The sequence below is a fragment of the Desmodus rotundus genome, chromosome 11 (genome assembly GCF_022682495.2).
Source record: "Desmodus rotundus isolate HL8 chromosome 11, HLdesRot8A.1, whole genome shotgun sequence".
Classification (NCBI taxonomy): domain Eukaryota; kingdom Metazoa; phylum Chordata; class Mammalia; order Chiroptera; family Phyllostomidae; genus Desmodus; species Desmodus rotundus.
Window position 1 is genome coordinate 87,679,806 of NC_071397.1, and position 27,147 is coordinate 87,706,952.

The 27,147-nt window shown below is 38.5% G+C and overlaps 1 protein-coding gene across 8 annotated transcripts in view; it reads left to right on the plus strand.

Annotated features, from left to right (window-relative positions):
* Nucleotides 1-27,147, plus strand: part of UTRN (utrophin) — a 448,258-nt gene that overhangs the window by 182,372 nt on the left and 238,739 nt on the right. For all 8 annotated transcript variants that reach the window (XM_053914383.2, XM_024551943.4, XM_053914384.2 and 5 more), the window contains 9 exons: nucleotides 96-287; nucleotides 1,171-1,343; nucleotides 7,441-7,591; nucleotides 9,233-9,408; nucleotides 13,695-13,830; nucleotides 15,202-15,351; nucleotides 18,394-18,469; nucleotides 20,399-20,613; nucleotides 22,730-22,847. In XM_053914383.2, the coding sequence (XP_053770358.1) occupies nucleotides 96-287; nucleotides 1,171-1,343; nucleotides 7,441-7,591; nucleotides 9,233-9,408; nucleotides 13,695-13,830; nucleotides 15,202-15,351; nucleotides 18,394-18,469; nucleotides 20,399-20,613; nucleotides 22,730-22,847 (1,387 nt within the window). The remainder of the gene's footprint in view (nucleotides 1-95; nucleotides 288-1,170; nucleotides 1,344-7,440; nucleotides 7,592-9,232; nucleotides 9,409-13,694; nucleotides 13,831-15,201; nucleotides 15,352-18,393; nucleotides 18,470-20,398; nucleotides 20,614-22,729; nucleotides 22,848-27,147) is intronic.

Below are 27,147 nucleotides of genomic sequence, written 5' to 3' on the forward strand. Positions count from 1 at the left end.
AAATAGTCCTGTGTTTTTTTCAATTTGCTGTTATTCATTGTGGGGATGTTTCAAGAGTGTACATTACTATTATTATTATTTTCATGATTTTACAGGCAGTCCCTGTTCAACAGAAGAGAATGGGTCAACTGGCTCCCGGAATCAGATCATCACCTCTCCCTACAGATTACATGGTTGAAATCGGCAAAGCTTTACTGTCCATGGATGGTATCGAGTCTTCACTGAAAGCCCCAGAGCTGAGCGCCGTGGTGTTTGAAGACTTCTCTTTCCAGGAGGATGCTCTGAAGGTAGACCTCCAGGCAGGGTGCTTGAATAGCTGCAGTTAGTGTAGAAATTAAGTATGGAATTTGTCATGGTGCCTACATAGATGATCTATAATTTTCAAAATTTGTGCCAAGGAGTTAATAATGTGTATGAATGATAAACCTTTCCTGTATTCACCAAGGAAATATTATAACAATTTTAATGTTTTAAAAGTAGGCATAGATTTTTCGTGTGCAGTTATTAATCCTTTGCGCCATCAGACATTTTTAATCTACCACCTGCAGAGACTACATTTTTTTCGTATACACTTGATTGCCAGTCGATGTGAAATACCAACATTGATCGTGCCACCTGTAACAGTGTACCACTGGCCGATGGCTGGGGTGTGGGATCGCATGTTGATTGTAAGTTAGTTAGGGATTTGGAAGTTTTTAGTTAGCTCACAAAATTATTCATCCGTATCATCAAGGCTTTTTAATATAATCTGATTTAATATAATCTTATGTGTAATGTTACAATAAAATTGCTGGTAGATTTGATAGCTTTGATTGACAGCTCATTTCTGTCATTTAAATTAGCATTAGTAGATATTTGAAAATATAAATAATTTTAGCTTCAAACACCTCATTACCTTTAAAGAATGTTTGGAAGCTTTTTATATATCCTGCATAAATGCTACTTGGAACATCTGTGAAGACTTTTTCCCACCATTGGGATATCATGTAACATCCCTCATACTTTGGCCAACACAGGGTATTACTTTTTTTTAACATTTTCAGTTTTGAATAGCAAAAATGATTATATCTCATATCAAATAAATGTTATACAGTATAAGTTATTGGTCTGTGATTTCATTCTTTTTATCTTTTTGCTGGATTTTGTGAATGTCTGACAATATATTTGTAGAATATCAAAGACCAAGTGGACAAACTGGGCGAGCAGGTTGCAGTCATTCATGAAAAACAACCGGATGTTATCCTTGAAGCCTCTGGACCTGAAGCCATTCAAATCCGGGATGCACTTACTCAGCTGAATGCAAAGTGGGACAGACTTAATAGAATGTACAATGATCATAAAGGGTAAGTAAATCAAGTTAATATTTAATATAAAAAACCTTCAGGCTCCCGAGCCACAACAAAGGGCATATATACATTAAGATTAATGAGTCTGTGTTTCACACCCTTGGAGGAGGTCCTGTTTAAGTACATTGTGATGAGTGTAGTTCCTTAAAGGAAGCAGAAAGACATTACATATACAAGGTCATTTGCAATATAATATCTTAATAATTAAAGGAAGCACCTTTAATTTTTAATATCTCAAGGGCATCCATTTTCATTAATGTTCACTTTCTCCACGTTTGATGATTAATGTGAGTGAGAGACAGGAACAGATAATTGGAATCCGTATATAACCACAAACCATTTTTAAAAATAACCTCCTGTTTAACAGAGTGGTTTGGAGTCTTCTTACTCCTAGATTTTGACCAGGCCTATTAATGGGTAGGAAAAAAAATAGGAAGGTTTTTGACAGGAGCTGGGTATGTAGTGGAAAGGCAAATAAAACAAATAAGAGGTGAAATAGCTCAATGTAAAGTACCATGAGAGAGGCCAGTTAACAGAAAATACATTGGAAAATTTTAGAGACATACACGCAAAAATTAGGTATTATATTTTTATCATTTGTATTTTTTGTTTGGCCTTTTGGTATATTCCTTTGTATGGAGTTTAAAATTCATCTCTGTATATTTAGAGAATATTGTTTTAAGTGCATCTTTGTGCATACTTCTATTTAATTAAACATGACTATTAATGAAGATTACATTGTTAAAAAGTAATACCATCTCAAGGCTCTGCACTGCATTGTGAACTTGAGTATCACACCCCTGCTACCAGTGTACGTGAAAGTGTCCTTACTGACCCCCTGCTAACGATGAATGAACGGTTGGCTTCTTTTCAAAGACCTCTGCCGGTTGTACCGTGATAGACTGCATCCCAGTGTTACTTTCATTTCTTTGATTATCACCGAGTTTTCAGTAACAATAACATGTTTTGTTGGCCCCGGTAGGATTCCTTCTGTCAATTGTTAGGTCATATTCTTTGTTCCTTTTTCTGTTATGGTATTACTATTTACTGATTAATTTGCAAAAGCTTTTTTCTAGATTAGGATATTAACTATTCATATTTCTTGTTTATTATTCAAGCTTTGCATGTGTTGTCTAATTTTGTAAATGGTGTTTTTTTGATGTATAGGTTTAATTTTATGTGATTGTAGCTTGTGAGTCTTTTTCCTTTGTGATTTTGGTTTGTTGATACGCATACAAATTACTTTGTCATACTGATATTAGTGAAATATATATGTACACTTTAAAATGATGTTGTTTGATTTAAAATTTACATTTAATAACTAAGCCACCTGTATTTTTATTTTTAAAAATATTTTGTGCAAAGCCTCCAGGTGAGTGGATCTATACAATAACTGTTTGGTATCAAGAGTAGGGTTCATGCATCTCTGCTTTTTAAACGCTCCTCAGCTCATTTTATACTGCAGCCTGAGATAGGAAACACTAATCTGTTCTATTTTATTTTATTTTTCTTAAATGATCAGTTTTTGTTGAATAATTTAGCTCTTCCTTGTCAGTATTTCCTTTATCATAATGGTAAGTGCGTTCATGTCTCACATTTATTTAATTTTGCTGGTTCTGTCTTATGACACCATCAGTTTTAGCCCTAACACATAACATTTTTCTTATAAATCTTTTTCATCCAGTACAGTAAATTTTCTCTAATATTTTAACTAAAATTCATATTATTTTTCTATATTTTTTCTTGCAGTAAAATCTTAGTCATTTCAATTATTGGTTAAAAAATGATTAATTTGAAATGGAGTCTTTCCTTCACTACCTAGGTACATGTCTGTGTCCTTAGAAGTGTTTTGAAGGTTTGTCTACCTGTCTCCCTAGAACTATTACTCTTGGTGGTTTTGTGCTTTTATTGTTGTTTATTGTTGTAGAGTTGGTATATGGTAGCTTTCTTCTACACCCTATATGTGTGTCTGTGTCTCTGCTTGTGTGCACATGTGTACACGTATAAAATTGATTTCCTTAGCCTTTATCAGTATACTCACACATCATTTGCATATAACATTTTTTGATTACCCTATTTGCAGATATGCTTCTGCCTAGTGGGGTAGAACGGGAAGAACAGTGTTGATTTGTAATGTTGATTGCAGATATTCATGTCATTTTCTTGATCATAAAAATGTTACCTTTTAGAAAATAATTTATTCCATGTGAATTTTTAAAATTTTAAGAACACGACTATATTCTCTTACATTGTCATGTCTTTTATTTTATTATCTTTTTTTCTTTGTTTACTATGTTACATTTGCTGGAAGGTTGTCTCTCTTATTTTATTTGTCCCAATACTTGGGTGCATTAATTGATTATTTTCTTATTTTTATTCCTAATTTTGCTTTGTTTTTCTCTCCCAGTCTTGGTAACCTATCCTAAAATGTTTATTTTTCTCTATTGCTATGTATGTGCATTTTACAAGCAGTAAGTTCCTTTCTGTTCTGTCCTTTTCATAAAGCATCAAGGCAAGGGCGAAGGTCCCATGCTTCCAGTTTCGGTTATCAGTCAGAATCACACCAGGGTGACCACGAAGTCCATTTGTCTATACCAGATCTCTGTGCTTTTTGCCTATAAACTTTTTGAGCTTTGTTGGTCTACAGTAAAAGTAAGATAAATACCATGAAAATAAAATGGATCATCTTTCTCTGAGATCTCCCTTATGCCTGCTTTGCAATGGTTCATAGCATTAGCTTTCATATTTTTTCCAAAGTGCAATTTTAATGTTAGAACCATCCTAGATAATGGAGCCCCCTTGTCCGTGCCAGACTTCTTCCCTTTCTTTAAGCCACTTATCTCTTCCTTCTCATCTTGGATCCTTGGGTCCTCATGTATCTTATCTCCTAAGAGTGCCTTCTCAGATGTTTTATCCCCTGTATCTCCTTCCGTGACTCTCAGTGCTGTGAGAACAAAGTTCAGACTTCTCCTCTTAAACTTAGATGCTTTTAAACAGTGTTCTCCAGGAGGCCTAATTTCTGTTATCTTGCACTTATTGTTCAAAACAGTTTCCTTCACTCATTTCATATTAACTTGATCAAAATTTTCTTTGCTTTCTTTACTGTCTCAGTTGATTTTTACCCAGCATTCCATCTTCTACCAGGAATAATTTTCTTTCCCAGTTTCATCAGTCATTATTTTTCCATCATTTAGAAAGTTTTTGTAATTCAATATTATTATAAAAAATTTCACCCTTCCCTCTACCTATATATACCTATCTATGCCTCTCTCCACACGTCATTCATTTGATGTTTATTGAGTGCTGACTAATGTAAGGCACATGTAGCCACATGTAAAGAGTTATCAAGAATTAAATAAATACAATAAATAGATGAAGTCTGTTTCTCAGGGTCCAAAGGTACACGGCAGAAAAAAGTAACAGGCACTTATTGCATAGGCTGTGCCAGGGACATTGCAGGGGGCCGTGTTAGGGACCCCGAGGAATCTGGGAAGGCTTCTTGGAGATTGTGAAGATAGCCGAGGGAAGGAAGAGAGGGAACGCAATGTATGTTGCATAAGGTCATAGATAAGAGAGACTGCATTGCTTTTTTTTGAAGATTTTATTTATTTTTAGAGAGAGGGGAAGGGAGGGAGAAAGAGAACCATTGATGTGGGAGAGAAACATCTATCAGCTGCTTCTCACACACGCCCCTAACCAGGGTCCTGGCCCACAACCCAGGCATGTGCCCTGACGCTAAGTTGAACCGGTGACCTCTTGGGTTACATGATGATGCCTGACCCCCTGAGCCACACCAATCAGGGCAGTGTGCGATGCTTTTGAGGAAATGAAAAAAGTCCAGTAGAGCTTGAACTCAAAGCGGTGAGATGAACCAGAAAGGTCTAAAGGGACCATATCAGAAGGGCCTTGTGTATCATGTTAAGTAGTGTGGATTTTACTCTGAGGACTGTAGGAGCCATTGCACTATTTTAACAAGGGAATGAGAGTTTGCCAATCCCAGAATGGATTAGTAGAGGACAAAACTGAGTGGTCAGATGTCCATCTGTGCCTGACAAATGATGATAACTTGATTAGGAAAGTGGCTGTGAAAGTGGAGATTAGGGAAAAATTTGAGAATTAAATAGTTGAATCAGTAAAAGGTGGTGATTGGTGGGATATTAGAATAAGGAAGAGCGAGGAGTAGAAATGACCCCACATCTTTGACTTGAGAACCCAGGTAGGTGATGGTACCATTGCCAGAGACCAGGAACACAGGTGGTGAGAGGAGTTTGTGAGGAAAGATATCAGTGCCAGTTGCAGTATTAGAGGCAGCAAACTCGAATGCTTCTAGATGAAGCCTTGGGCTTTGAGTCCTTTGACTCTCAGGAAGTCCATAGGTCTTCACAATTCCATGCTGCCTCCCATAAGAGCTGGCCAGATTCAAAGAGCAGGCGGTGGCTTGGTGAACTCTAGCTGAACATTGATTTCTTGCTCTTTCTTTTTCCAACTCCTTTTTAATCCAGAGCTGCACTGCTTAGTTTAGGTTTCATCACGATGCTAATGATCTATACTAGGTTAACTGTTTATATTCTCAAAGTCTTTAGATCTTTGGAGGATCTTTTCTAACAACACTTTCTATTTATTATTGCAGCGACTGAAAAGTTGAAATTTGTGGTTATTTAGTTACTGCACATTCTTACTAAAAGTAATAAAGATTTTCTCGTAGTGTTTTGTTTGAAGTGATCTTAGTTTTGTCATGCCCAGCAGACTTGCTTCTCTGTGGGTACTCAGCAAACATTAACTAAATTTTCAAAATGAGGTTCATGGAAGAAAGAAATAAAAACATTATTTTGGAGTTAGTGATGTCAGGGATCATTTTATTAGTGTTTCAAAATAATATCTTTTTATTATATGAGAATCTCAGAGATATCTTCCAAACCTCTCCCAGTGCCACTAATTTAAACAAAAAGGCAGAAGCAAATTCTTTAGGATCCAGATGCAACAAAGCTTATGCTGTTTTATATTTTAAATACGACAAGCCCTGGACTTTGACTTTATCTCATTTCTAAAGGCATTAGTTTAAACAGGCATCTCAATAGTCCTCCGTCTCATTGCCCGACCTGGGCTTTGCAGGCACTTCCTTACTGGACTGGGTTCGGATAAACGGGCACTCTGGAGTAGTCATTGCCCGGAGTGTGTTCGTCTGCCAGGACTGCCGTAATAAGATACCACAGACCGAGTGGCTTAATCAACAGACACTTATTCGGTTCTCAGTTCTTGAGGCTATAAGTCCAAGATCAGGGTGCCAGCAGGGTTAGTTTGTGTTGAGGGCTCTCTTACTGACTTGCACATGGCCACCTTCTTCCTGTCCTTATATGGCCTTTGCCTCTGCTCTCTCTCAGTCAGAAAGATATCTCTGGTGTCTCTCCCTCTGCTTATGAGGACACTGGTCCTGTGGGATTAGGGCCCCATCCTTGTGACCTCATTTTTAAAATCACCTCCCTGAAGACCCTGTCTCCGAATACAGTCACTTTTGGGGTTAGGACTTTCTCATAGGAGTTTTGGGGTCAAAATTCAGCCCATCACACAGAGAATAATGGAGGGAAAGGAAATTTGGAAGTGTTTTGGCATTTCGGGTTTTGTTCTACCTGGGAACTAAATGCTCAGGAAGTAAAATATAGTTTTTTTCCTAAGAGGATAGAGAATCAATCATATTTTACATTTCACGGTATTTGACATGTAGGTGGTTAAAGTTGGGTGGGGTAACTGCCTGTAGCTAATCAACCTTGATTTTCCAAGCTGGAAAAGGCTTTCTTTTCAGCGAAAATAAGCAGCCTAGTGTATGCATGTATGTCCTCAGGAATGCATGTGAGAGAGAGAGGGGGGAAGGTGGTGTGTGTGCCACCTATTTTGCTCTTGGTATGAAGCATGTTTCTCAAAAAGGAATGAGTAACTATAATCCATTATGAAAACTGATCCTGTAGAGCAGTGAGCTGTGAATTCATTGATTTAGGAGCTTTCTGTTTAAATGAGATTTGAATTTACCTAAAAGAGTTGCTTCTAGACAGTCCTGAGACGTTTGGGAATGTATTTTATTTTATTTGCCGTCCTCTAGGTATTTTGACAGGGCTGTGGAAGAATGGAGACAGTTCCACTGTGACCTTAATGACCTCACCCAGTGGATAACGGAGGTAGAGGAGTTGCTGGCTGAGTCCTCCGCTCCGGATGGTGGCCTGGACTTAGAGAAAGCCCGGATACATCAGCAGGTGGGTGCTTTCCATCAGAGGCTGGGCATCTGCCAAAAAGGGGCTGTATTTTTTTTTGTGTGTGTGCGGCATTTAAGATATATTTTGAAAGTAGGGGATAAATATATTAATTTTTCAGGCATGTATAGACAATTTGTAATTTTTGTTCCAGTTCTAGTTTCCAGTCATACAGGCTTAAGAAAAATTTATTACATTTTTTTCCTCTTTTTAAAAAAAATATATTTTTTATATTTTATAGTGCAAGTTCAGTTTTCTGCCTTTTCCCCTGACCTTTCCCTCCAACCCAGCCATTCCCACCTCCCTCCCCTGATTCTGCCACCCTTTGGTTTTGTCCATGTGTCCTTTATAATTGTTCCTAGAAACCCTTCACCCTTTTCCCCCCATTATCACCTCCCATCTCCCCTCTGGTTATTTACATTTTTAAATTAGAATTTTAATGAAATTTAAATTAAAAATAGTCTTTAGTGGCTACTATGAAAAACAACTTTATTTAAAAAATTTTATATTTAGAATAACATTTGTAAAATTTTGTACTCAAGCCTGTAGCAGAAAGGTATCAGCATACCTCACCTCTGTTTTCTGTTTAAACACTTAGGCATCTTATTTCCACTTTGTATTATTGATAATTATCATAAAAGTAAATTATTCCTGAGCTGTATCAGGGCAGCTGCTCATGTAAGTCTAATTCAGTCTTGGAAAACTTAACACAGTAGCGAAATCAGTTCTGCTGATAACAATAGGTTTCTACAAATAATGATGAAAGGCAAGCAAAATTTAAATTTACCATTGTAAAAATATTTTCTCTTTTATTAAATTTTTAAAATATATTTTATGTAGAAGGCTCACAAGGAGTTAAATGCTGTTATTTTTCTTATATATTTTAATGCATTTTTCATATTTTTAAAGATGAATGCTTACATTTTACTTTCAAATATTCTCTTTTAAATTTGTTGCTTAAAGATTTACAGGCCAGTGAAGCCATGTCTCAAGAAAATGCACACTAATGCCCTGGCTGGTGTGGCTCAGTGGATTGAGCACAGGCCTGTGAACCAAAGGGTCGCCAGATCGATTCCCAGTCAGGGCACATTCCTGGCTTGTGGGCCAGGTCCCCAGTAGGAGGTGTGTGGGAGGCAACCACACGTTGATGTTTCTCTCCCACTCTTTCTCCCTACCTTCCCCTCTCTAACAATAAATAAAGAAAATCTTTTAAAAGAACAAGAAAAGAAAATGCACACTGAGGTTTACTTATATATGGTAGGACATAAAGGCATATGGGTTTGTTTTCCTTCTTAAGAGGTGCTTTCAAGCACATATTTAGAAGAAGATAAGCAATTTAATCAAACCTGATTAATGCTTATGCTTTAATGCTGTAAGCAGCTCTTATTTATTTAGTGTTATTTATCTTTCCTGTTTCACTGTAGGGCATTCATGAGAGTAGGTTAGGTTTCAAAATGGATTTTGTTTGGTGTGTTCGCTGAAATGTAATGGAAGTGTTTTTAAATGGCTTTTTCCTGAACATAAAGTAGCCTCGCAGGACTTGTTCCTTTAGCGCTGAGGTGGACGTCATGTACCTGGGGGGTCCAGTCATCAGAACATCTTGATTTGGTAGGAGACTTACTCTCGGGCCGTCCTCTGTTGCAGGAACTCGAGGAGGGGCTCAGCAGCCACCAGCCCAGTTTGGCTGCACTCAACAGAACTGGGGATGGGATTGTCCAGAAACTCTCCCCCACAGATGGAAGCTTCTTAAAAGACAAGCTGGCAGGTTTAAACCAACGCTGGAGCACGATCATTGCAGAAGTCAGAGATCGGCGGCCAAGGTGATTTTGCCTCCATAACTTAAGGGCACAGGGGTAGAGATGTGGGCAGAGCCTTTTAAAGATACAATCAGATGAGTGCAAAGTTCTTTTATTGTCTGGTATTACAATAGGAGCTCCACTGACATTTCAGACCTCTCTGTTCCATGTTGTGCATTTTAAAACACTTTCCCTTACTGTATTTTCAGGCTGTCCATACAGTCTCACCTTTCTACACAGATAGCATCCATATAAAAAATGCCTTGTTCTTTTTTACTTCTGATTGTTTATTATGCTCTGGTGACCATGTGGCAGGAAGTGAAAGTAGCTGGAAGAACACTATGGACTTCAGTCTGAAGATCTGGTTCAGGGTCAGGTTTCTCACTTGCTCATTTCCTGACTGGGCCTTGGGGTCTCTCCCTGTTGTGATCCCTCTCACTCATCGGGTCCTAGTCAAAGGGTGTGCTGTACCGTATACCATGCAGTGCTTGGTAAACGATACAGTTCCTCTTCTAGGTAATGTATTATGTATATGGTGTATTGTTTGTTTTTATATCAAATTATGTTGCAATGTCCCCGATTTTATTAGGGTGTCTCTGGTTGCAGACATGTTTACCAGTGAATATAATGCCCAACACTGTACGTGTTTTACACATTACAAAATTATTTGAATGTATTTTTTTGAGATGGTCAACACTTAATGGATGATTTCTACTTTGCCTAATACATTTCGTCTCATAAATATTGACCATTTTTTGGGTTAATGGTAGTTGTGGGTTAAAAAGTCCCAGATACATTTTTCTGCTAATTTTAACTGTGTCGATGATGTATTATTTTAGCAATATGCTACTGTTTTGTTAATTTTGTTAAAGGCTCATTTAATACTGTGTTCAAGTCCAGTGTAGACATACTTTGGAGACATTAGGGGTGTGGTTGCAGACCAGCACAGTAAAGCAATTATCACATTAAAGTGAGCCACACGTTTTTTTGTTCCCCAGTGCATGTAAAAGTTATGTTTACATTATACCGCAGTCTATTAAATATGCAATAGCACTTTGTCTAAAAAACCAATTACATACCTTAATTTAAAAATACTTTATTGCTAAAAATTGCTAACCATCATCTGAGCCTTCCGTGAGTTGTAATCTTTTTGCTGGCTGAGGGTCTTATCTTCAATTTGTCTGAAAATGCAGTTTCTGTGAAATAGTAAAGCACAATAAAATGAGATGTGCCTATATTATAGTATGTGTACAACATTCAAGTATGACTCTTTGCTGCTTTTTATAAAGTAACATCATCTAGTATTTTGTGCGAGTTTTGGTAGGGGGCAACTAACAGCTTGTGTGTTTTGGTCGAGAGATGGCCATGTGGCAGAGAGAGCGTTTGGCACCTTGCTCACATTGCCCTATTTAGTCACCACAGCTACCCTTTAGCACAGCGGTCCCCAGCCTTAGTGCCACCAGGGACTGATTCACTCACTTGCCCACCGCTCACTTCCTGCTGTGCGGCCCAGGTCCTAACAGTACTGGTGCCAGTCTGGTACCAGTACTGGTACCAGTCTGTGGCCTGGGGTTGGGGACCCCTGCTGTAGGGGACTGTTAGGCCCATTGCACAGCTTTGGAAACCGAGGCTCAGAAGGGTGAGGTTATGTAACTTGTCCAAGGTCTTCCACAAAGTCAGCGATGGTGCTAACTTATGGTCTCAAATACTGTGCATACAAATTTGGGAAGACCACAGAGCTCTCTGGCTAAGTCTTTCCTTTGTAAATGAGAACTGTGTTATCTTCTCAGAGGAGCGTCTTGAGGATTAAAGAGAACAGTGTTTATAAAAGGCATGTGCCCTGAATATTCATTGTACACTCTAAATATCTAGTTCTTACAATAGTAAGTTAATGCAGGGTTGGTTCTCCAAGCATGTTATTGCTGGATTTTGCCAGTGATTGATTGACTAATTTGATCCATGTTTATTGAGCCTTGTGTTTAGCACTGGGGACGCAAATATGACTAAGGAACTCAGAGACTAAGAAGCAGAAAATACTTGAAGGAAAAAATGCTATGCTTTGATTGAAGGACACGTTGTGAGGAAGATACAGTGTTGTCACAGAGGCAGAGTGATGGGCCGCGGCATTTCAACATGACAGGGGGAGGGACCCTGAAACTGGGTTTTGAAGCATTCACAACAATTTCTCACAAATACCTCCTAGGGAGGGCTTTCTAGGGGAAAGAAGAGGAACAGGCCTACATGAGAGGAATGAAACAGTATGGCCAGGTGAGGGGTCTGCCAAGGCTAGGTGGAGAGGAAGGTCCAGGGACCAGGGCCAGGGTTGGAAACGGAGGTCACGTAGGACCTTCTGCGCCACGCTAATGAGTTTGCATGGAGAAGCTTTCCAGCTTGAAAACGATGTGTCTCCCAGGTCGTCTTAAGGAAAAAGATGTACCTGTTGGCACAGTATTTATTATCAATAAATGCAGCAATTCCTCTACAGATTTTCAAATCAATCGCCGTAGAGTGTAGTAATTATTGCTCCCAGAACTAATAAGGTGAAGCAAATACCTATTTTACTCATTGTTTTTGGAAGAGAGAAGAAGAATGCATCTCTTCTCCAACATCTTACATTTGAACTAAAACAACGTTTGTTTTCATAAATTCATGTTTAAATTCACTTCAGGCAGTCACTTGTCTTATCTTGGGGCCACCCTGGAACTTCAGGGGGTCGTATGTACGCTGTTGTCTCAGTCGAGGAGAGATAGCACACAGTGCATTCTGCTTTGTATTGACAGCCTCTAGTTAAATAATTGCACAGGTCAACAGCTTACAGTGTTATTCCTACTGAACACTTGTTATCCTTATCCATTGTTTGTGAATTTAACACTTGCTTGTATTTTTAGGGATAACATTTAAAATGTTAGCTGTTTTGCAGATGAAAATTTTGCGGCAGTGGAATATATGTTACTGAAATGACTTCAAAATGTTATTTTTCCTTCATAGATACAGGTGCAAAACACTAAATTGGTCATGAGTATGAAACATAAAAAAAATTTAGATTCCAACTTTTGTTTTGGAAATATAGGTTTATAATAGGATTTTAGGTGTCACTAAAGTTGTCATTTTAGTTGAACACTCTTTGACACAGAGGGTAAATGACCTGTTTTGTTATCATTAATCTTAACAATTAGTACTATTACTTGATTTTTTGTCTTGTTCTTAATTTTGAAGTAGTGTTCTCTCCTGATGTACACTCAAAAATGAAAACTTGTGTTTTTCATTAATTTTTTTAAATATTAAAATTCAAATATTACTGATTCTCTACTAAATATATAAGTATTTACTTAGCATTTTATCATATATATATCATCATTATGTTAGGTCTTTTTGTTATTAAAAAGATAAAGTCATAGCCATAAAAATGTTAATTCTTATTAGGAGATGACACAATGTAATTCATTAAAAATTGCATTCTATTTTTAAATCAGCAGCTAGTAGCAGCAGCTATAAAAATAAGATACCACCTCCAAGCTCTAAATAGCTTTCAAACCCTTTCTTAAAAATACGTAATCTTGTTAGTCATACGAGTTCTAATCATATTCTCATCCTCTGACATATGGTTTATGTACTTACAAATGTTAGAAGATCTACTTAAGGCAATTCCTTTTTTATATTCTTAATGACTACTTTTTCTTATGTCATTTAAAACTTTTGCTTTATTTTCTACAATAGATACTTTTTAATGACTTGGCTATATCAAATATAAGACTTATTTTAATGAGCCGACTAAATTTCCATTGTCTTGTATTTTCTAATACTTGTAAAAATTTCCTGTCTCAGTGTCTTGCCCTGTTCTTATTCTTTCTTTTCTGTGAATGAAGTAGAGTAATAGTTGCCACCTTATGTGAATAATATGTCACATAATGATGCCTTTCTATCTCCATGGAATACTCAGAGAGAATTATGCGTCTTTTCTTATAATTTTAGATCAAGACACTTTTCATGTGTTTTAAAAAGTCCATTATGTTGTACAGTAGTATCTAGCTTACCATTTTTTCTATTAAATATGTGAGAAGATAATATTCTTTAGTTCCCATGTTTTTTAATTTAAGGAGGGAAGAATTCTGACATTATCAAATAATCATTGATATTGCAGAATATGTACATTGACACATTTGAAATGCATATTAATAATTATCAGGAGTTATTTCTTTTGTGGTGTATTTAGTCCAGATATTCAAAGTAAATATATGATGTTCTGCTCAATTTTCTCTAAATGTTCTGGATAATTTTTCTCAAGCTATTTCAATAACATATTTTTTCAGGCTAAAAGGAGAAAGTAAGCAGGTGATGGAATACAAAAAAAGACTAGATGACATTACCTGTTGGTTAACAAAGGCTGAGGATGCTGTGCAAAAGAGGTCAACCACCGACCCGGAAGCAAACCTGAGAGAGCTAACAGTAAGTGGTTTGTCTCTGTGTTTGCCAATACTTTTTGATGCATGAGCATTTACACTAGAAATAAGATAAAATATTAGGAGAAGAATAGGGGAAGGAACTTTGTGCTTTGTGGTATACATGATACACTTTAAGAAGAAATATCTTTTTTCAAAATTTTCTTTTAAAGAGCAGCTGTGTTTTGTTCTTGCAGAGGTCAGGTTTCACTCACATGAAAATGATAAATCCTGTGGTCTCAGTATTTGACCTACGGTTGTCAGGATATTTAAACAGACGTCATTGTCGTGGGGTGGAATGTTACTATGAAGTAAAGTTTTTGCTTTTAGAAGACAATTACTGATTACTATCTATAAAGTTGAGTTTTATAGAAACTCAAGAAAATCTAAGTGACTTGAGAATAATTCACTGCAGGTTATGCTAGACTTGGTGTCATGGTTGCATTAATCAAAAAAAACTTTTTTATTCTAAAACTAAGAAGGATTGTTTATAGTCATTTATTTATCATATATTTATCATAAATAAATATATACAGATAGTGATATATTTATATATTTATCATAAATATATAAAGATGTTGGGGTATATCAATATATCCAAATATCCATAAATTTTGCATTTTTGTGTTAGGAATTACTTAGCAAAAGACTTTCTGCTAAGCAATAAGCGTAATGAATTCATATTTTTGTGTAAAAAATTGAGTGTTTATGTGGATATAAACACGGGCATGCACCAAAGTATGCCTAAAAGAATGCCCACTAATTTGAAAAGAGATTTTCGTCTAAAGGAGTAAGATGGAGGCATTTTGGGAAAGAAACTATTAGTAGTGATGAAAAAATGTTACATGGGAAACAGTAAGTTTTCACCATGTGACAATACATCTTACAAACTTGTTCCTATTTTAACTAAAAATTTCACTAGTTTTCTTGGATCATTGCTTTTGCAAACAATATGGAGGCCGTCACAAAGGGTGGGACAGTACATCAGGTAGGTACAGATAAGGTAGAGATAGATGCATAAAAGGCTTCTGCTGGTTGGTTCTTTTTGGTCTTTCATTGGAACAGACATCATTTCCATCCCCTAAGAACAAAGGGTTACATGCCCAGAGTAGATGTGATTTCATACGACCCTGTGAAGAGACAGGGTGGGGGTGGGAGCGCCTCTGCACGGGGTGCACACTGCAGGTGGGTGGTCACTCCCTTACCAGTTACAGTTTGGTGACGTATGGTTAGGCTTCTTATAAACTTATTTTCCACTTAAGAAATTGAAAGTCCACATTTGTAAAATACTGACTGAAACTATGTTACTTTCTAATACTGTTCTGGAACTTCCTCTAGTGTGAAAACCTTCTAATCACACCTCTGCTGTCACCTTTAGGACTTAAACCAGGAGATGGACGTACAAGCTGAAAAACTCAAATGGCTGAATAGAACTGAATTGGAAATGCTTTCAGATAAAAGCTTGAGTTTACATGAAAGAGAAAAGATTTCGGAAAACTTAAGAACTGTAAATTTGACATGGAATAAGGTGGGCGTTAAGAATTGCTTGACACCTGTCTCATATTTATTAATTTTGTTGTAAAGAAGTAGGGTCACATAAATATTTTACTTTTAAGGATATTCAAATATGGGCATATTTTAATAATGCTTACTAATGTTTATAATTACTATTTTTGAATCTGTTATGGACAGAAGCATGTATTCTCAAAAAATGTTTTTTATTGTGCAAATATCTGGGATTTCTATGTTATTATTAATAATGTGATACATTCCACATTAAATAACAAATATGTATTAGAATAAGGTAATGAAATGCCAATAATTATATCCTGAGGATGAAGGCATTATAATAATTTCCTGGTGTTGCACTTGACTTTTCACATTTATAGGTATATTTTTAATGATTTTATTTATTCAACATATATTTACTGGGTCCCAAGTGGAACATAATGGCATGTGGCTACAAATATGACAAAGATAAGGTCCTTTTTCTCATACCAATGTCATTATTATTGTTGTTGTTGAAATAGTTAAAGGCAGATAAAGTCTTAGATTCTTATTTGTTTTGGGCTGGCACACGCCATCGCAGAGTATGAGGTCTCTGTGGAACGCTGAATGTCTGCCCCCGGTTCGGAGGGGCCCCGTTTTGGTCATTTCCTCCCTGCTCCGTCCTCTTAAAATGAAGGCCGTTATCGTCAGTCTCATCGTTCAGGAGCTTTATTGATCTAGCCTCCCGGGTTGAGAATTACTGTCTTGATGAGTTGCTGTTCCTGGTGACTCCACATTTGATCTCTGGCCGAGACTGCTCCGCATGCTCTAGACTCGCATCCACATCTGTCTGCTCGACAGCTCCCCTCTCCCCTCGGATGTGTAATGGGCGTCTCAAAGGACCATTCAAAATTGAGCTCCTGAGCTCCCCCTGCCCCCTGTGCCTTAATATATACTTCTCCCACCTCAGCTACGGGTAATTATATCTTCATTATCATTTATACTGAAAGCCCTGGAAGTCCGTCTTTTGGTATGTGAATTATATCTCAATTAAAAAAAAAAAACTAAACTAAACCTTGGAATCACCATCATCAACTTCTTCCAAATATGTATCTATTTAATGTGTGGTGTGATGGGCGGCCAGGTAGAGGCATGATGAAGCAAATCCAGCAACATTTTGACAATTGTAGATGTTGAGTGACACATGGGTGTTCCCTGGACAATTTTTTCAATTTTTCTTAGGTTTGGAAAGTTTCGTAAATTTGGCTGCTGCTCACTACCTCCATTTCCACAAACTTGTTTCAAGCCACTGACATCCCTTTTCTGGATCACGGCCAAGGCCTTCTCACCGGGCTTCTTGTTTCCTTCTTTGCCCTTTGACAATCTTTTCTCTACACAGCAGCCAGAATATTTGTTAAAACATCATTCAGGTCAAGTAACTCCTCTGAGCAAAAGCCCACTAATGGCTTTCCATCTCACTTGAGTAAAGGCTAAAGTCCTTCCTGTGACCTGCTAGGCCCCAAATGTTCCAGGTTCCTGCTGCCCTTCTGACTGCCTCTCCTACGCTGTCACCCTCACACTCTTTTCCGGGCACGTTAGGCCTGTGTCACACATGCCAAGCTTAGGTTGTTCATATTCAGTTGGAGCACACATAGTTATTTAACTCCGAGGATGTGCATGGGTGTTGTGTAGGACGGCACGGGGGACATGTTGGGAGCACTGTGTTGGGTGAAGCCAGTGCTTCCCTAGTCCCAGAGCTCCACATCGATTTCACGCTGTCTCGGTGGATTATGAATGTCCGACAACAAGCAGTGCTGATGGTGCCGAGAATTTCAACAAACACAGTTTGGGAAATACCCCTCTGGGATATTACATTCACTCACGCGTTCATTCACTCACTGAATAGGTTTTGATTGGATTTTCACTCTATGCTGGGCACCATTTTAAGGACTAGGAATACAGCACAGTGTATGCCACTCCTTCGGGCCCAAAGAGCTTATGGTGGTGAGACAGGTGGTTAAGCAATTATAACGTAGAGCAATCCATAGGAGTATAAAAGTAGGGCACGTACCTGGCTCTGGGGGTTAACCATGGACGATTTTGTGGAGGACATCATTTCCAGGCTAATTTGTAAAGGATGAATAAGAATTGGCCAGCTGAAGAGTAGGGGAAAGGGGCGTTGCACAGACAAGCAGCAGCAGGTGAAATGGTCTAGAAGGGACAGAAAGAGCTCAGTGCACTAGGACCCTGGAAGTAGCTCAAAATGAAGTGAACAGTGAGCGATGCTTGCACACGTCAGTTCCTAGAGGCCTCCCAGTGCAGCACAAGGATTTTAAGCTCAGTCCTGAGAACAGTTGAGGGCAGTGGGAAGCTATCAATGGGTGTTGAGCAGGAGAAAGTTACATTTTGAAAGCTCACTGTAGCTGAATGTAGAGATGGGTGGAGTTATCCTAGGGGCTGCAAAGCAAGTCCTCTGAGCAAACCCACCCCCCAGACCAGGATCACTGATCGGAGAGACACATTCGTCATCCCCTTTGTGAAGGGGATGTCAGGGAGACAGAGGATGACTTTGGATTTGGACATGTCTAAATATGCAGTTGCCAGAGAGAGCCAGACTGAAGACATAGTTTTGGGGAGTCTCCTGCATCTGAAAACTCTGTATGGTAGATGAAATCATTAGAAACCAGGGTCTACAGAGAGAGGCCTGTAGAATGTTAGCATTTGATAGAGGGGTAGAGGAGAATGAGCTGGTGAAGGATACTCCGAAGGTCAGGCAGGGAGGTGGGAGGAAAGTCAGGAGTACAGAATATTCACAGAATGCAAGGGGTGGGGGAGTGAGGCAGCACCGAATGTTGCAAAGCACCAGGGCAGCTAAGGACTGCACGGCGTTCTTGAGAGTGATGTCGCTGGAGTGGGGGCGCACACAGGACTGCAGTGGGCAGAAGGTGGAAACAGAAGCGCAGGCACTGAGTGGGAGGAGACGTGGCAAAGCTGTCCTTTAGAGTAACACTTCCTCTTTTGGAAATACAATCATCCTTATTTATACCGAACTCTTCTCTTTTTGTTCGGCCTGACGCTGTAGGTGTGCCGAGACCTGCCCAGCATCCTGAAGGAACGCATCCCGGGGCCCTGCTCTGCTTCTCCGGCGAGCGTTGCTGGTAGGGTGCAGTTTATTCCTTACCAAGCTTTTATGAGCGTAGCAAACTATTCTGAAGATTAACATTGTATATGAATTAGAGACAACTTTAAACTTAGAAACACAACCCAGGTGTGATTTGTTATCCTAACTTCAGTGTTTGAAAGGAACGTCTTTTTTAAACCCAGCACATACCTACCTCACTACCCAGTGTGCGCAAGGCATGGTGCTAGGAGACTTTCTGCCTTTCCTGGGACGAGAGTGGGGCCTGCGCCTAGAGACAGCCTGCTGAAGGGAAGGGACGGGGCCAGGTGGGGAAGCTGGGGACATGCAGCTTTGCAGAAAACCAGCTGTAACTGTTAGGCTAGCATGTTCTGGGGGAGGGGTGTAATTAGATGCAGATCCTGACTGAGGGCAAAGGTTTAGGTATCCTTGGAGCCAGGTGGGAGATGGGGATTGGAACAGTTCTTCATCCTAGGGAAGCTACCTACTGACAGATGCCTACATTAGATGTGGAGAAAAAGCATGTCGTCGCTATTTCCTCCTCTCCTCGTCCCGATGAGAGTGCGGGATGAGAGTGCAGGCCGTGGCACTGGAGCTCCCACACCCTGCCATGAGCTCTCCGTTCCCCCTGTGCCCTGCTCACTCTCTGGCTGTTCTTGGCCCTTTTCTATATTAATTTTGAAACCAGAAATTTCACTATGTGATTTTGTCAAGTTACATGCAAACCTCTTGGGGTTTTTAATTTGAATTGTCCTGACTTTACAGATGGACTGTAATTTTTAGAAAATTACTGAAACCTCATCTAATATACTGGATGTTAACATGGGTTACAGATGGGTGTAACAATTAATTCAACTACTTCGTGTAAAACTAAAGAAAAACAACCAACCTTCTAGCATGAAAAACAAAACAAGACAAAGACAAACAATGAAGAGAAAACATATTTATCCAGTGTTTGAAGAAGATAAGAGTCTCTAACTTTAAAAGTTCTAGAAAGACAATCTCCTGTGACAGGTTTACGGGTTTGATCAGCCCAGTCTGTCTGATAACATCTATATGCTAAAAAGAAAAGAAAAATACACGAAAAATCCTGAACTAGAAAGTTTTCAGCTATATGGCAAGGGTTGATCTTCCCTGTAAAAGTGAGCTCATGCAACTTGACAAGGAAGCAGAAGAGAACGCAGTTACGGAAGACAGTGGTGAAAGCCGTGTGTTTACCCTTTGAGATGGAACACTGTTGGTGTGGATGCGGATGCTCTGGGCTCCACATGCTGCTGCTGCGGGTCTAAATTTCCAACTTTTATGGGAAGCAATTTGGCAACAAGTATTAAATACATTAAAATTTTTAATACTTGCTGACCCAGTCATTCGACTTAGCAAATCTGTAACACTAAGTGTTAGTCAGAAATGTGCAAAAAGGTGTCCCTTACAAGTTTTGTTTTAAAGTAAAATACAAGGAGCCATCCAAGTACGCAGCTGTAGGGAAGAGTTAACGAACAATGAATATATCCAGAGATTATTACACAGGTATTCACAATGATGTGTATTATGAATTATTGATGCTCATAAAGTTACAAAGGTAAGTAAAAAAGAACAGAAAGCTATGAATAAGTTTGCTTTACAATTCAAGTGAACATTGGACAAAATAACAGTGCTGATTTTCTCACTGCTGTTATATTTTTTATTTCATTTTCTCTTGGTATCACTGTTAGTTACTTCTGAGTAATTTCTGCCCTGGAATATTGTGAGACTTGGCTTTACAGCTACCAAAGACATACATACTACAGAAGTACCGCTGCCACCTCACTAGGAGAAAATAAAAACTCTTGCCATTTTTTTACTCAATCTAAGTTTTACATAATACACAGACACCAGTCACCATTGCACCAGCCCGTCAGAATATGCTGTTGGTTTAGTAATTAATGCTGCCCTGCATTTTAAATTTCAGCTCATCCTGGTGTCCAAAAGGTGGTGCTAGCATCCTCTGCCTCAGATCTTCCTGTTCAGGCTCCTCGTGCTTCAGAAATTTCCATTCCTGCTGATCTGGATAAAACGATAACAGAACTAGCCGACTGGCTGGTATTGATCGACCAGATGCTGAAGTCCAACATCGTTACCGTCGGGGATGTAGAAGAGATCAATAAGACAGTTTCCAGGATGAAAGTAGGTGCACAGTGTAAAGCCTTGTCGTGAGAGCACGTGGGCAGACAAGATGTGTCCGGGTCTCCTTTGTTCATCCTAAGCTCTGGGAGCGTGAGCTTTAAAGATTCTTTATACGTCAAACAGCCGTCTCAGGCTAGCTCTGAAGAGTAGAGCTTTCCTCGCACGTATGCTGTGTTGGTAAGGTCACCTTTACCAACTTCAGCTGTAGGCTCAGTGTGTGTTTTAAAATCTAAAACTGATATTGTAAATGTAGCCCCATCAGTCTAAATGTAAACTAGCATTACATTTAATGCCTAATGTGATGTAGGATAATTTTCGGAAGCACCTTTTCAACTTTTTTTCATAATGGGCTTATATGTTTAATTGCTGACATTAGAAGTGAGAATCTTCTGACTACAATTATATATATGTGTGTGTATAATATATATGTATGTATATATATGTATATATAATGCCAATTGATAAAGTTCCGTATTCATGTTCAGTATATGTTAAGTTCTGGGCTGTGTGTCATATAGAGATGCTGAAAAGAATATACTCAATAGAAATTGGGAATGAGCCATAAAATAATAACAGCAATTGCTAACTTTTATTAAGTGCCTAAATGTGTGCTGGGTATTTTTCTAAGTAATTTACATGTATTCTTTCACTTACTTCCTGCACCGTCTTTTGAGGTAGATGCCCAGTTTATCCCAGATTGCAGATAGGCCCAAACGGAGATGGAGGCGCTGAATGTGTACAGCTGAGCACGTCTCTGTGGCAGAGCGCAGCGCCAGGTACAGGGCACGGGGCAGGTACCAGTGACCTGTTAGGGGAGCTCGGATGAGGAAGGGAGTTGCCTCCCCAGTGGCGGAAGGCAGACAACGTGGGAGTTTCGCATCTAGAGACAAATACATGACATGCCTGTAGAGGGAGCAGAGTGACTGAAAACAGGAGATCAGAGAGCAGGAGGGACATTGGGTCAGTATTTGTGCAGTAGGGAAGTGTAGTGGGAAGTAAGACGGCAAAAAGGCAGCTCGAGTTCACTCTGAAGGAGCTTGTAGGCCACGCAAAACCCTCTGGACTTTTAGTCTGTAAGCAGTGGGCATGCATCTTTTTTTTTTTTTCAATTGTGGCTGGAGACTAATAGTGACAACGCTCTACTTCCATGGAAGAGTGGTAATAGTACAAGAGGTGCTTACTACAAAGAAAAGAGCCTTTCTGGGTGGCTGAGATGATGCTGTTGTAGTTAGCAGCAGTAAGGAATAGAAGAAATGAAACACGGATGAGGGTGTGATTGATTCAGTTTTGAATACATTGTGCGGAGAGGTTATTTGGCCATTTAGAAGGAAGTGTCAGCCTGCACTGAACTCTGAGACTTGGGATTGGAAGTTGTGAATACGCCATTTGGAAATAACAGATGACAATGGAGAAGTAATCGAAGCCTGCAAAATTAGTAAATTCATCAAGAAGAGCTAAAAGATTAGAAAGAGATTCTCTAACTTTTCCCAACACTGTACCTTTTGGAAGTAGTGTTTATGGCTATTTATTAGTTCTTTACTTAAAATGCACTGTTTTTTCTGATATTAGCTTTTCTCCCATATTCATCAGTACTGTGATAAACAATAGAGCAAGGTTTTTTTTTGTCTAAAATTGTTTAATTTATAATTATTTCAATTAGCATTTCTCTAATACGCCCCTTATCCCTGTAGGTGACATTAGTTTGTGCTCCTATTTGGTGTAGGATTGATATGCAAGGTATCATCTGCAGAAGTTACTGCTAATGTTTTTCAGAACATTTTTTAGCTTTTTAAAGGGACTTTTTTCATTTAATCTCCTCAGACTTGATGTAGCCGAACTGGAAGAATTTTATTATTTTTTTTTTTTTTTGTGGAAACAAAACCACAGAGAGGTGAAGTGCCTTGCCTGGTGGCCTAGATGAGAAGTGGCAGTGATGAGATTTGAACCTGGGACTTCTGACTCCCAATCCTGCCCTTTGTCTGCCACGGCGCAGATGTCTCACTGCCTCTTCTAGGAGAAAAACCGCAACTTCGATGTCAGCACACCCGCTTTGCTTCCGTAGCACTCTTACCGTGTAGCCTATTAACCCACCGTACAATCATTTCTTCCTAAACAGATCACAAAGGCTGACTTGGAGCAGCGCCATCCTCAGCTTGATTATGTTTTTACACTGGCTCAGAATTTGAAAAATAAAGCTTCCAGTTCAGATGTGAGAACAGCAATCACAGAAAAACGTAAGTTTAAAAAAAATTCTCTTATCATCCACTTACACTGAAAATGCTTACACAAACACATTTTCAAAGATTATTCAATCAGAAATTAATATTATGTAATATTTGATACTCTTTACTAATAAATATAGCTTTCTCTGTGTTTTTATTTCTTGTGAACATTGTCACAATTCTCTTATGAATTCCTTAAAGAATTAATATTAATGTTACTTTTAAGTATTTACTGATTCATTGGATTATTTGCTTTTAAATTAGTATTTCTTTCGAAGGAACCCAGAAAACATGTTAGAGAAACCCATAGGAATGAAAATCCATTCTTCCATTACAATTCGTTAACTAGAACCAGATCTTATCATGTCATTTAACTCTTCTCAAAATTCATTCCTAAAATATTATTGAGCAACTACTGTGTACCTCTGTGCCCGGCAGTAACTTGGGAATACTTTAGCTAAACAACAAGCTAAAACAAAACAACTAACAAACAAAACCACCAAAGCCATGAGTTTTGCTTCCAGTTTACTTCCTGACTTTAAATTTCATATAAAACAAAGTCTAAGTTCCCAAGAATTCATAGGCACAAGCAATGTGATGATTAATAAAAGGAGGGAGAAAGAAGTAAAATGGCTCATTCAGAAAAAAATGAACCAACATTGTGAAACACTGAAAATTCTCTGCTACCTCTTCTGTTACAATAACCTTGTTGTTGTCACATTTATTTTGAAATTGAAACACACTTTAGGACTTGTAGGGACAGTCACAGTCTACTTTTATCATCCCCTCTTCTACTACAGCAGCCCTCGGCTCCATCTGCCGCAGTTTTGTTCTATACATACTCTTTAAAACATCCTGACATTTCTTATTGTCCTGCTTTTATTTGCATTAGTTTTTTTCTCTTCAACCTTGTCTCCCCAGGTAAAAATGTATTCAGCTAATAAAACGTCACCCCCTTTGGAAAGCCTTTCCCACTGTCTCTGGTCCGTGGTGTTTTCTATCTTCAGTTCCTGCTGTGATCTTTCCCCCATGAATTCAATGTGGATTTTCTCTTCCCGCCACAGATGGCGAATATGCACCTTTCTGGGGCCTCCCACAGTGCCCAATACCAATTATTTTTTATGTACTTAAGTTGCGGCAGAATATAAACTGGAATGTGTTTTGTCACCTTGTTTAATATTTCTCAAGGGGAGAAATTTGACAATTTCTCCTATAAAAGGAGTGTTTTGATTTCAAAATAAATGTGGCAACAAGGGTTGTTATAAGACGTGAGCTAGGAAAGATCCTTTAGTGTCTTACAATATTGGTTTATTTTTGCTGATTCAGCCCTTTTCCTTCTTTCTCGTTCCTTTTATTACTAATTGATGGGCAGTTTATGTCTGTTATGGAACTCCAGAGGATCCCATGGCCCACCGCGTGGGGGGCAGCTTCTCTGCTCCAGTGACACCAAACTCTATAGAAAGCCATTTCTGTTCTGCTTTTCCTACCGACTTACTCCCCCCCCCCAACCTCTGTATTTGTCCAAAGTTTCTTTGTTTTCTTACAAGACTTTTCTTCTCCCAAATGTCTTCCCTTTCCAATTTAACTCCCTCTCTTTGGTTTCTCTCCATTTTCTTGTGTAGAGGCTACATAGTCTTTGTCACTGTTTATCATATAAAAAAAACCATTCTCAGCTGGCATGTATTAGCCATAGTAACCTGGTTTTAGTTCTTACTCATAATTAATGGGATAATTTGCTTATTTTTATGACAAACCTGTGGTATTTGCTGTCACTTGATGTCATTAGCTTGGTTCAATATTTAAGGATTCTGTTAGTAGCAGATTTGGCATAAACACGCCATGTAACTTTGCAACTGACAAGTAGAACATTATGATAGATTTGTCCTCTCCTTAAGTTAAAATCTTAAGCAACTTATTTAAAGTTTTATTCAGACAGAGTAAAATAAATCCTCATTGAACAATTTTTTAGAATCATTACATGTAAGTAAAGTTTGCAGTTTTCGAAACAATCTTGAATTGATAGCTTTAATGGTTTACTATAACCCTGTATTATCCCAAACATTTTACCAGAAGAAATGTTATTTTGCAGTTAAGTTCTTCTTGGCCTGGTACTTAACCACAACCTTTCAGTCTGTCTGGCATTCAAAATATCTTCTAGAAGTTTATTTTTTAACTTTTTATCTATTTACTATCAATGGGTTTTTGAAGATATTCAAAAGCTTTTGCTTATTGACTTCAGTTCAAGATCATGAATTGCCCTTGAATTAATTAAACAGAAGTTTGTTTCCTTAGATCTTTCTTTTCTTAATTTCATGTTAAAAATGTGAAGGAGAAAGAAGGGAAGGGAGGAGAGGAGAGAAGGGGGAGAGAGAGTCAGAGAATGTCCCCTGAATATCCCCAGCAATCTTGAGAAAGAAGAATAAAGTAGGAGGGATCATAATACCTGATATCAAACTGTACTACAAGGCCACTGTAATCAAAACAGCCTGGTACTGGCATAAGAACAGACACATAGACCCATGGAACAGAATACAGAGCCCAGAAATAAACCCAAGTCTCTGTGGTCAATTAATATTTGACAAAGGGGGCGTGAGTGTACAATGGAGTAAAATAGTTTCTTCAATATAAGGTGTTGGAAGAGCTGGACAGCTACATGAAAAAAAAAATGAAACTAGATCACCAACTTACTCACACACCAGAATAAACTCAAAATGGATAAAAGACTTAAATATAAGTTGTGACACCATAAAAATCCTAGAGGAAAACATAGCTGGTAAAATTTCAGATATTCCATGTAGCAATATTTTCACCAATATATTTCCTAGGGCAAGGGAAATAAAAAAAAATAAATAAATGGGACTACATCAAACTAAAAATCTGTATGACTAAGTAAACCATCATTAAAATGAAAAGGGAACCCACTGTTATGAGAGAACATATTTGCCAATGATACCTCAGACAAAGGGTATAATCTCCAAAATACATAAAGAACTCATACAACTCAACACCAGGAAGACAAACAATCCAGTTAAAAAATGGGCAAAGGCCCTGAACAGACACTTCTCCAAGGAGGACATACAGAGGGCCCATAGATATATGAAAGGATGCTCAGCATCACTAGCCATCAGAGATGCAAATTAAAAACAATGTGGTATCACCTCACACCTGTCAGAATGGCCAAGCTGAAAATGGAACTGCCTTTTGATCTAGTGATTCTGCTGCTGGGACTATACCCTAAAAATCCTGAATCACCAATTCAAAAGAACCTATGCACCCCAATGTTCATAGCAGCGCAATTTACAATAGCCAAGTGCTGGCACCAACCTAAGTGCCCATCAGTAAATGAGTGGATAAGAAACCTGTGGTACATTTACACAATGGAATACTACACAGCAGAAAGAAAGAAGAGCTCCTACCTTTTGTGACAGCATGGATGGAACTGGAGAGCATTATTGCTAAGTGAAATAAGCCAGGTGGTGAAGGCCAAATACCATATGATCTCACCTATAAGAGGAATCTAATGAACAAAATAAACTAATGAACACAATAGAACCACAGGCAGGGAAACATGGCACAGCCTGACAGTGACCAGAGGAGAGGGGAGGGGGATAATGGTGGGAAGAAGCCAAAATGACCAATCAAAGACCATGTATGAATGACCCATGGACATGGACAACAGCATGGGAATTGACTGTTGGGAGCAGGGGGTGGGATGGGAGGAGGGGGATGATGGGGGAAGAATTAGGACAGCTGTAATAATATAACAGAAAATTAAAAAAGAGACAGAATGAAAGAAAGAGAAATAGACACAATAAAAAAGACAGCAGAAAAGAGACAATGTATTTTTTTCATGATAAAGAGCTGCTGGGTTTGTAGAACTTGAATCTACTTTACTTTTAGTGTTTCTCTTGCACTTCAACATAGAAAAATACTTCCTTTTAGAGAAGTTTAATGCCGTAGTAAAACAAGTGTGAAAGTACTCTTGAAGAGTTTCCTTTCAAAATCAAGGCTCCCTTGGAACACCTCCTTTGAGAGGACGAGTGACTGTGTCTGTCTGAAAGTCCCACAAAGTGCTGTTACATCTGCCTTCCTCACACCAGGTCCTGTAAACATAAGACTAGGTAGGAAACTGTTTTCCGTACAACTTTTTACTTTACCAGGTTATTGCAGCAGATATTTTAATTGTGAGGTATTTTAGCGCACTGAAAATGAGTTCAATCTGAGAATTTTCCCTCGAGAATGGTTTCAGAAATGTGTCAATTGTATATTGTGACATATTGAAATTTCTGTAAAATGTGTGTGTGAACTTTCC